This window comes from Pteropus alecto, unplaced genomic scaffold, assembly GCF_000325575.1.
Source record: "Pteropus alecto unplaced genomic scaffold, ASM32557v1 scaffold8, whole genome shotgun sequence".
Classification (NCBI taxonomy): domain Eukaryota; kingdom Metazoa; phylum Chordata; class Mammalia; order Chiroptera; family Pteropodidae; genus Pteropus; species Pteropus alecto.
Genome location: NW_006494609.1, coordinates 23374445 through 23385525, shown reverse-complemented (window position 1 = coordinate 23385525; position 11081 = coordinate 23374445). Strand labels below are relative to the sequence as shown.

At 56.3% G+C, this 11081-nt stretch overlaps 1 protein-coding gene across 1 annotated transcript in view; it reads left to right on the top strand.

The window, feature by feature from the left end:
- The first annotated feature begins 6 nt into the window (after nt 1-6).
- CDC42BPB (CDC42 binding protein kinase beta) overlaps nt 7-11081 on the top strand; it is a 55449-nt gene continuing 44374 nt past the window's right edge. The window contains exons 1-4 of the mRNA XM_015599679.1: nt 7-16; nt 3467-3550; nt 6226-6321; nt 10473-10621. Of these exons, the coding sequence (XP_015455165.1) occupies nt 3482-3550; nt 6226-6321; nt 10473-10621 (314 nt within the window). The 5' untranslated portion in view covers nt 7-16; nt 3467-3481. The remainder of the gene's footprint in view (nt 17-3466; nt 3551-6225; nt 6322-10472; nt 10622-11081) is intronic.

The window sequence follows — 11081 nt, the reverse complement described above, 5'->3', positions numbered from 1 at the left end:
AGGCGCTTTTGGCGAGGTAAGATGGGCTTCGTTTCGTTCATTTCGCATCGTTTGCCAAAACCACAGCAGCTCCCATCGAGCAGTGTTACGGTCCTTCCGTTGAATTTGGGGTGAGGAAATTGTGAGGTGCATTTGGAGAGTTCTTGGACAAAATCCGAAAGGTAGAATTGAGGAAAGTAAAAACGAAAGCCTGTGACTGGTGAATTACCCTGAATAGTGTTCAGACCAAAATGGTTTCTTACAGATAAGTTTTTTAAACGTCCATTTGTTAATTGAAAATTTCCTTCACAATGCGAGAAGGGCAGAGTCACTGTCGTTCCCATTATTCATTGCTGCTGCCATCAGTCCCCGTGCCGGCTGCGCGTCTGGTCGCCTGGCATCAGGGAAGAGAGCAGGTCGTATGGCAGGCTCCCCAGGCCCCCCAGGCCCCTCAGGCCCCTCAGGCCCCTCAGGCCCCTCGCCGGGGCAGTGCTGCCTCCAGGGCTGGGCGTGTTGAGCTTCCTGCCCTGGGCCGGATAGTTGTGACTGGGAGGCTGTGGCATCTGCAGATGGCGCGCTCCTCCCAGGCTGTGTGTCCAGCAGCCTCCCTGGCAGAGGGCGGAACCACGTGTTGCGTCCGGTCAGTCACCTCATGAGCTTTGCCTCTTAAACGTCGAGCGTGTCAAGTCCTGCGCTTAGGTTTTCCCTCAGCTCTCCCAGGCCGGGACCTGTGCACATTGGTTACTGAGGGAAAAACCCAACAGCAGAACACTGTGCCATGTCACAGTCGCGTGTGTGTCTCCCTGATAGAACCTGCTGGACGTGACTAGACAGTTCTGCACACCGCAAGGGGCGTTTGTTGTGCAGGGTGTGCGTTTGACACCGTGCACACGTGAGAGACGGCAGACGGCGGGCTCACGGGATGGCTCCTCAGCCCGGAGGTATCATGTGACTGAGTTGACACAAGACCTGTAACGTGTCTTAGAAGACATCTCGTGGGTTCTTCTTCAGCAGTCGCTGGGAGGCACCCTCCTCCTACAGAGATGCTTAAGAAACTGAAGTGAGAGAGCTCTGCCCGCCCGAGGCCTGGGGGCAGGCGTGTGCTGTGCCCCTCCATCCTCGGGTGCTGCCCTGGCCCCTGGCAGACGCTGCCCACAGGCCCCCACCGCTTGTCCTCATGCCTTGCTCTCCCCCACCCCAAACCTGTCTTCCTGTCCCCATGTCTGGCCCTAATAGTAAGTCTTACCCAGGGGCAGGGGGAGGGAGAACAGCACCCCTGGGGGACTGCCGGGTGGCCTTCTTGTCCTCTGGGGTGGCGGCTCCTCCCAGGCCCACCCAGGCTAACCTCAGAACTACCCTGGACCCAGGACGTCTCAGCCAAATTCAACTTATTATGGGCTGGGATGGGACTGGGGGGTGTTCTTTGTTTTTCAGTGAGGTATAATTTCATGTAAAATGCGCAGATCTAAGTGTACGGCTTGAGTTAAGGCGGATGTCTACGCCCGTGTAACGAGCGCCCCAGTTAATATAGAACGTTTCTATCCCCTAGCAAGTTCCCTCTTGCTCTTCAGACCCCCACCCTGTCCCGTAAGCCCCGCCTGTCCCCAGGCACCGCCTTTCCCGATTGCCACCAGAAGGGAACTTAGTTTAAAGAAACCACAGAGAAAATTGAGTTCTGCATAGAAGTAACATCTCTGAGCTGTAGGCAGGTTTTGTAAGGTATGGTTTTTGTTGTTTAGTGAGAAGGAGAAAGCGTGTTGAAATCAAATGTGATTCGATTCAGTATGTTCTTTTGCTGACCGCCTTCCCTGTGCCAGGAGCTGTGCCCTCAGGCCCTGGGTCAGAGCGGTGGTCAAGGCCTGGGCCCCTACTGAGCTCCACAGTGACAATGTCCGTCCGCAACAGAGTGCCCTGGAGGGGCAGGAAGGGACTAGGGTCGAGAGCAGCCACCTTTAGGAGGACAAGTGAAGAGACTGGAGAGAACATGGTGCCAGAATCGTTTACAGTTATTTTTAGTGCTTTTCTTTGCCAAAGAACATAATGCAGAGCTCGGTTTTCTCAGTTTCGGGGCAGATAGATAGCGGTGATTATTTTCCATGTTCCTCCCGAACTGGGAGAAGCACGTGCTCGCCCGGTCCTGTGCAACAGCCCTCGGACGTGCTTCTCTGCACCCGCTTCCTCCCAGGCTTTACCAGCTTCCGTCCCCCTGCCGCCCCCAGCAGCACCATCCCTGCCTGGCCTTGTGGCCTGGGCTCCGCACGCCAGCCCTCCTCACCCAAGTTCTCCGGCCACCCGGCCATTCTGCGTCCAGTCTGGGGTCCCCACGTGCTCGCCGGTCCTCCCCTGCCATAGCTAGAGCCTTGGATTCTGCAGCCAGTGTTGCTGCCTGCCCCTCACCATCTAGTCATGCACCTGCAGTGTGTCCAGTGTCGGCTTCTCTGTCTCTGATGGCACCAAGCAGATCAGAGAAACGAGGACACTCCTCAGTGTTGGGACCAGAAGTCCTCTTCACACGTGGTTCTAAGCGGATTATTCTTCCCTAATGACAAGCCAGGAGGTCACATCAGGGCGTGTTCATCGTGGACGCCCCATCTTCAGGCCCAGAGGAGATTATATTTAATCATGACCGTCATCGTAGTGTGGTCTTCAAAAGGAGTCACCTGAGGTGAGACCGCCCCTTGTTGGGTGCGTTACTGCACCCTTCCGAGCCTCCTTCAGATCCCGTAGTTGTGACATGTGGACATTAAAGACAGCACTGCGCACGTTAGCTGACAGCACGCAGGTGGCTTGCTTGGTGCGGTTCCTGGCGCGTGGAAAGGGCTCAGTGACGATGTTACCGTGGGATGTACGTTGTTTAGGAAGCAGGGACGTAGATACGGTTTTGTGATGGAGACTTAGGCCAATGAATGACTGGCTTACATAGGGCGGAAAGTGCCATTTGATGGTGCAAACAGCACATCCAATGTTGGTAGCGAGGGAAAAAACTCACTGAAGATTTGGCAGTGACCAGAATCCAAGAGGACTTCCTGGAAGAGGCGGCACGTGAGTTGCACTCTGAAGCCAGCATGCTGGGTGCCGTGTGTCTCTTGCCCTTCTGAGCACGTTAAGTGAGCTGCGAGAGGCAGACATCTGCGCGTCAGCGGGCGAGTAGCAACGAGCGTGAGGGGGGAGCGTGGGGCCACTGAGGAGTTTTGAGTGTTATTATGAAACTCTCCAGACACACCCCAAGGTAGAGGGCAGTGAACCTCTGCACCCCGTGCTCAGCCCTGGAGCTTTTTGAACTGAGCAGGCGCGATCATTCAAGTTGCACTGTGGCTAAAATCAAGTTTTGGTACTCAGTATGGCGAATCGTTATTCACGTGGAAATCTTGTCTTCACAGCTCATCTTCCAGACTTTCCACTCAAGATTTCGCTGTAGTTATAGGACAGTGTGCTTTTGTCTTGTTCTGTTAACTAAATTTTTGTGCAACTCCCATTTGTATTGCAGGTTGCTGTTGTCAAAATGAAGAACACTGAACGGATTTATGCCATGAAAATCCTCAACAAGTGGGAAATGCTGAAAAGAGCGGAGGTGAGTGTGGCGTGTGAGTAAATCCGTAGACAGGGTCCGTGCGGGAGGAGAGCAAGGCCGCAGCCGCGGCAGAACGGGCCCTCGCAGGTGTGTGAGTCCCTCTCGGGCAAGTACAGGTGGGCGGCTGCTGCCTGGCAGCTTTGGTCCTCATTGTCTTCCTTCTGCGTCCAGCCTGCGACAGCTGTGCCTGGCCCCAGCTCCCCAGCCCCACCTCAGCCCTGCTGGCGTAGGCGAGGCGTCCTCTGGGTGCCCGCAGGCTCACCCCCCATGCCGCAGCTCCTGTCTGCACCCCCACCCCGTGTCCCTCCACTGTGTCGGGCCAAGACTTGTTAAGCTGACCTCCAGAGCGAGGGAGGGTGTGTGTGTGTGTGTGTGTGTGTGTGTGTGTGTGTGTGTGAAAATTACACAAGCCCTAAGGTTAGGGGGAGGTGGTCTCTCCTTATCATGCTAGTTAGTGTTTCCCCAAATGTCATACTGAATACATTCTAATAGTAAATATTGCTCGTTTAAGTCCTCGGACATAAAACTTATTAATTGGCATACTCGAAATAGTCCAAGAATGTCGTCAAACCATGGTGATTGTCCTAGAACTATCTAATGGGTTCTGTCAAGATGTGTGATGTGTGTACGAGCATAATATGTAGATTGATATATAGTGCTGGTTCAAGTACTTTATCCTTTTTTTCGTATTTAGTAGGCTTATGTTAAACATTAAGTTGTATCATACTGACTTGTAAACCGTCTTTGAAAGCGTGAGGCCAGCAAGAGGTGGCGGGAGAAAAGCTGCGAAGCCGCGTGAGTTTGTAGCTGGAGACGAGGCTGGGATTTTGGTTCAGCCCTTTTGGTTATTAAAAAAAAAAGTCGTGAAAACTTCTGTGCTCTTAAAACAGAGCCGCTGAGTAATCTGCCTGTTTCCTGTCCGTGGGTCCCCATGCTGGCCGCCCCCAGTTTAAGAATGGCTTTCACGCTGAGTGTCCCGGGGGCTGGAGGTCCCAGGCTGGCCTCTCTCAACGTCCCCTCACCAGGCCCCAGGTCTGGGTGGCCGCTGGCGAGGGCGCGTGGTGATCCCTGAGCACCCGCACGTCGTGAGCTGGGTGTGGGCCATGTGAGTCCTCTGTCTGCTTCTCATTACTGGAACCAGGACACAGCTACCCCAGTCATTTCTCTCGAAGAAAAAATTGTTTTAAAATGTTTAGAGTAGTAAAACTTCTGGAAAAGTTCCGAAGGCCAGTGTGAGACTCTGAGAAAGCAGGTAACTCATGCTTCGCACTGCAGGCCCTCTGTCGGGCGCTGTATTTCTACAAGTTTCATATATAAGGAGTGAAAAGCTTCAAGTTACGGGTTCAACATTATAATTATGCCAAAGACCCGGTCACTTTTCTTTTTTAATCAAAAAGAACTTGTGAGTGCTCGTCGCTCCCTTCCGGCACCCCCGCTCACTGGGCACCCCCCACCTCTCTGCTTGCTCTTCTCGCCCCCTTCCGCTTCGGCGCTGTCATCTCGTTCTCTCGGGTCTGTTTCTGTTTCCTTTGCTGATTTGTTTTGTTTTTTTAGATTCTGCATGTAAGTAAACTCATGGTATTTCTCTTTGTCTGTCTGACTTACTTCACTTAACATACTGCCCTCTAGGTCCATCTGTCTTGTCACAAATGGCCAAGATTTCTTTCTTTTTTATGGCTGAGTAATATTTCATCATATATGTGCCACATCTTCTTTATCCAGAATCGTCTCTCGGTGAATGGGCTGCTTCCATATCTTAGCTGTTGTAAATAATGCTGCAGTGCAGAGATCTGTTTGAATTAGTGTTTTGTTTTCTCTGGATAAACACTGAGAAGTGGGGTTGCTGGGCGGCTTGGCCGCTCCGTTTGCAGTTGTCCGAGGAACCTCCACACTGTTGTGTGTTGTATGTTGCGTGTTGTAGCTGCACCAGTTTGCAGTCCCCCCAGCAGTGCACGAGGGCTCCCTTTCTTCACACCCTCGCCTGTGGTTACTTTTGAATGAGATGCCCCTTGTGTATTAAAGCTCTTTAAAAAAAAAAGTCTGAAAAGTAGTCTTTTACCCATATGCTGTAGGCTGTGGGTTTTCATAGTAGAATCCTGTTATGATCCTGTGCATCAGTATACTGCAGGTAAATTATATTTCTTAAAAATAACCGCCTCGGATGAGTAAGCAGATGTGTGCCCCATCCTGCCCGCCAGGTGGCTGCTAGACTGCGGGTCTGTGACAGAGAAGGGCAGGCATGTGGGGCAGCTGCCTTGAGGAGGTTGACCTGGCGGGCAGCGATGCCGGGGGTTGGGGGGCTCAGCTGGGAAGTCAGGTCGAATCTCTTATGCTGGTCATAGAAATGGCATATGCGCAAGGGGTAGGCGCCAGGCCACCTGGACGTGCGTTCCCAGCAGCCCTCAGCATGGGGGGGCGGGGTGCGGGAGCAGGAGGAGCAGAGATGCGCTCAGCCTTTCAGCCAACGAACACTGAGGGGCAGGCGGGGCCCGCCCGGGGCATGATGGGGCACCCGGCTCCAGGCGAGTGAGGGAGGCCAGGCTCCCTGCAGCCTGGGAGGCAGGGGGCACTGTCTGCAGAGCCCCTGTCACCGCAGGGACCCCTCTGTTCAGAACTGTGCTGCGCAGGCTGCTTGTCCACGTGAAACACACCGACTCTCCCCTGGCTCTCCACAGACGGCTTGTTTCCGGGAGGAGCGCGACGTGCTGGTGAACGGCGACTGCCGGTGGATCACCGCGCTGCACTACGCCTTCCAAGACGAGAGCTACCTGGTACGTGTGGCCGCCGAGCGCTTACCGCCTGTCGGGCGGCACTTCCTGAAGGCCCCTGGTTCTTTCGTGCTGCCATTTAAAAAAGCGAGAAGACAGGTAGCAGAGGACGTAGTTTAAACATAAATCTGACTAGACGAAACTGAGGGGTTCGTTTTAGTGTAATCATCAGGTGGATTTGGGATGTCACGTGCTCGTTTTTCTCTAATCACTAGATAACGTGATTGATTATCCGTTCACGTGGTTTGTTACCTTTGAGTAAACCGGGGCTTTAAGACATTTTCCACTTTGAAGTCCCTGTCAGAATGAGAAACTGCTGTGGGTTTAAAACGTGTCAGCCCTGTCCAGCGAGTGGCTGTTTCCGCCTCCCTGTGCTGGTCTGCAGTCCTCCCCGGGGGGGAGCTGGCCTCCAGGAGCCCTCTGGACACAGTGTCTGGGTGACCCTTGGTTTCCACGTGCTTGTCATCTGTTGATTCTTCTGACTCGAGCTGGGGCTGGCTTCCAGTGTTAACTAATCAGCTGTGACTCGTGTGTGCACGGAGTTGTGCATGGAGGTTTAATAAAGCAGGCACGGCACAGTCAGTTCACAAGGGAGGGAAACTGGACCTTGGGCTCAGGCACCGAGTCACAACTGCTTCGTTAGCACTTTTAATTCCGAAAAGGACGTTCCAGGTTTGCCCACACCTAAAAAGTCCACGCCGCGCAGCCGTGGGTGGACGGAACCCCCTAGACCTTGGAGAGCCTGGTCTGAGGACGACAGCGTCAGCTTCCCTCCTCTGGCCAGCGCGTGGCCGGCAGTGGCCGCGAGGGCCTTTGCGGAGTCACCGCAGCCTCAGGGCGGAGACCTAAGCTGTGCCGCAGCTGACTTGTGAGTTTGTTCTCAGTAACGTGCTCCATTTGCTCACAGCAGCGGTGGAATGTAGACTGACTCTCTCATTCATCTTAAAATAACCTCTTTGAAACCTCAGAGAAATCCCTTAGATTCAGACATCTGCGATTAGGTAAATTGGTTTGTTTTACTCTTTCTTTAGAATTGCAAACATTCACAGTTGCTTTGACAGAAGGGACAGCTGGTCCAGGGTTTTCTCACTCACGCTCTCCAGTGACCCCTTGAGTTAGGCACTCACGATTTTCATTATTTTATAAGAGGGGTGTCTGGGGCAAGGAAAGGTAGAATCAGCTGCCCAGGGTTACCGCAGGGACACAGATCGTGCCGCGGGCCCGCCTGGCGGGAGCGGTGCCCGGGGCCCTTGCCCTGGCAGACGGCACAGGCCTCATACTCCGAGGCCATCTCCACGTCAGCCCCTTGCTTCCCGGATCGTGCTGCTGCTCCGAGGACCATGGCTCCTTTTCCTGTTCGGATGACAACTGCACGAGGTCCCTCAGGAGAGCCAGGAAGCGCGGACCTGCACAGTTGGGTCTGTGCCGTTTTTCCTAAAATCACGCGAGCTGCTGTCAGGGACGCCGGGTGCCAGCAGCTCACTCTAAGTGGGACGGTCAGTGAGCAGTTCCAGCCAAGAAGCCCCGTCCGGAGCTTTGGGAGCTGCCCAGTTAGAGGCACAGTGAAGACTAAGGAGGGCGGCAGGGAGGCAGGGGCTCTGGCACGCCCTGGTATGCGCGGAGCCGTGACTGGGGTCACTGGGGCGGACCAGGCTGGGCACCCCCTCTGCTGCCCACTAGCGTGTGCGTGGGCAAGTCCCCACCTCTCTGGGACAGTGCTGGGCACCGCCTGCTCGTAAGGTGGCCTGAGGGCCCGGGGCGGAAGCAGACAGCATGCAGCCTGCGTGCGCAGGGCAGGGGCCACCTGGGCGCCTTTGTCGTGGCGTTTCAGGAAGAGGGAACCCACCCTGCCGGTAAGCACATGGTGTCGCCTTAGTGACTCCAGGCGTCTCACACGTGAGGGGCGGCCCTCAGCACCTGCTCCTCCGTCCCCCGGGAGCCGCGGTTGGCGTGGCCGGAATACAGTTCCGGTTCTGGGGTTTCTTTCTGGACCCCAAGGGCGACTGCAGAGCGCTGAGGCCCGGCTCCCTCCCGCTGCTGTCCCTAGGTCCGAGGACGCGGCTCCTCATCTGCCGCCTCAGCCCCGTGTGGCCATCGGCGCCGCGGTCTGTTCGAGTGTCTCCTGTCCCTGCCCAGTGGCTTCATTCTGTTTCCCGCTCCCCGGGGCCTGTCACCCTCACCTCCCGCCTGGACCGCTGCACGGCCCCGGCCCCCTCCAGTCCGGCGCCTTCCCAGGGTGATTGGGGCGCGGGAGGTGCTTTCAGGTGGTCAGACCGCAGCGCCCCTCTCCCTGCGGGGTCCGACCTCGTCCCCGCCTCACCCGGCAGGCCCTGGCCATCGCTGGTATCCGTCCTCCTGCGGCTCAGGCCGTGCTCCTCTCTGCCCCTTTACGCGTGTCCCTTTATCTGAAGCAGGAGCCTGGCCTGCGTGGCCACTCTGGCCTGTCCTTCGGGCCACGTGCTGCCCCGCCGGCACACCACCCCTCCCCCACCTGTCACACGGAGTGTGTGCTCGTCACCCTGCTCGCTTGTGGTCTGTCCCTCCACTCGGTGTCCGCTGCGCTCCGTAGAGGAGGTGCTGTCGCCCAGAGGGCCTGGCAGGCTCGTTACTGAGAGAACAGGCGAGTGAACGTCCTTCGAGAGTCTTCTGCGTGACAGGAGTTGTGCCGGGTGTGGGGGGACAGGAAACGATTAGCCCAGGGCTCCTGACCCTGGAACTCCCCATTATGGGAGGGGACAGGTCACAACGCTGTGAGGCCAGCGGGAGGCCTGGCCGAGGCTGCCCCTGGGGTGCGGTGCGAGATCAGGGAAGGCTAAGCCTAACCCTAACCCTAACCCTAACCCCAAGGTGGGTCCTGGAAGCCGAGTTCCGGGCAGGATGAGAGGCTCGGTGAGACGTCTCTGTGGGAACGGGGACCTGAGGCCGAGGCTCCCTGCTCCCGCTCGCCCTCAGCGAAGCCTGGCCACATGCAGATCAGTGCTCTTTTTAGGAGACGCCTCAGCATCGTGTTGGAGATTGTGGACCTGGAGCCGACCGCACGGGCTCTGATCCTCACTGTCACTGTGTAGCTGGTGACTGGGCGTGGCATCAAGCCTTGTTTCCTCACTTGCAGGGTGGGACCTTGCTGGTTCCCAAGGGAAGCTGTGCACGGGCACAAGTCACAGACCTGAGGGCCCCACAGTCATTGCTTCCTGAGTGGTAGCTGTTACTACGAGATTCTCAGTGAAGGTCAAGGTGTCAGGCCCTGGGAGGGGCGGGCAGTGAAGCTAGCTTCCCGAGGCAGTGGTCGTCCCTCTCTGTGCTGAGTGGTTGAGAGTTGGCCACTCAGAACAGAGCATCCGTCTGTCCGGAAGACACCGGCGTCACAGCAGGTGATTCCTTTGAGGCCAGGACCAGGCCCCTCCAGCAGTCGCTGAGGCGAGGTGGTCACCCTGACTCCGGCTGTGACAGTCTCACCTGTGCCAGGCCTCTGACCAGTGAGGTGCCCCGATCAGGGTCCCCACAGCCCTAGGCCCCTTTCATCACAGTCTTCAGGCCGCGGGGGCCGGTCGAGCTCCGAGCAAAGGTCTGGCTCAGTCTGATGGGCAGAACAGCCCTGTGCCGTGGGCCTCTTTCCTCTCATCGCTCTGATTTCTGCTTAATCAAGAGATTTTCTTATTCTCCCGTAGGGGCGAACCTGTGAGTACTTACCTTTCAGGTCGCTTGGGATGCTGTCTTTCTAATAAGAGCTCTAAGTTTTGCGTGGTTTTAGATAATTCACCTCTTTTTCTGGTCCAGTTTCCTCTTTGTGTGACACGATGGCCTGGGGAATTAAAGTCCCACAGAACTCGATGCACTGTTCAGCGTGCTCCCGCTTTGGGCCAGTAGCTTTCACGGCGGCTCCTCCAGCAGTGAACCTTGTGGTCATCTTCCATAGATTAAATACAGCGTTTGTCGAAGTTTGTCCTCCAGATGCGTGACTTCCCCTTACAGCCGCGTCATGATGCATCGGGGTTCGTGTCCCAAGGGGAAGTCCTGGACGGCACGAGAAGGAGGCAGCCCCCTATCCAAACTCGAAGAGTCGGAGGACCTCTGCGCTGGACGCTCGGCCTTTAGTTGTCGGGTGTCGAGGTGACCAAACCTGGTGTTCTCTCCCCTTCTCTTCCTGATTGTAGTACCTAGTCATGGATTACTACGTGGGTGGTGATTTGCTGACCCTGCTCAGTAAATTTGAAGACAAGCTTCCAGAAGACATGGCCAGATTCTACATCGGCGAGATGGTGCTGGCCATCGACTCCATCCATCAGCTCCATTATGTGCACAGGTAATCCCCTTCTTCCCCACTTGTGGGAACCGAGCTCGATGGCGTTACGGTGGCGTGCTCCTTCAGGGTCCCCGAGGCACAGACCCCAGGTTCCGGCCCGTCCAGGGACGTCATGCCCTCAGCGAGTCCTCGCTTGGGGCTGCCGGCATGTGGAGCGCCTCACCCAGGGCACTGCCTGGCACCTGGGAGGTTCACTGGGACTTGTGGTGTGTCGTTGTCAGCTGGTGGAGCCACCTTGTCTTTCGATATTCGCCCGACAGTAGCTCCCCACCTCCCCTGCATGTCCCCCCGAGCTCGTGCGGGGTCCTCGCCCTCTGTCTCCGCTTTCTCAGCCCCTTTGCTGTGTCTGCCAACTTCACAGAGCCCATGGGCTCGGTCACCCCACAAAACACACAGGGAAGATGGGGTTGAGGAGAGGAGGGGCTTGGCTAAGAGTGGACTGCCTCTGAAGGAGTGTCGC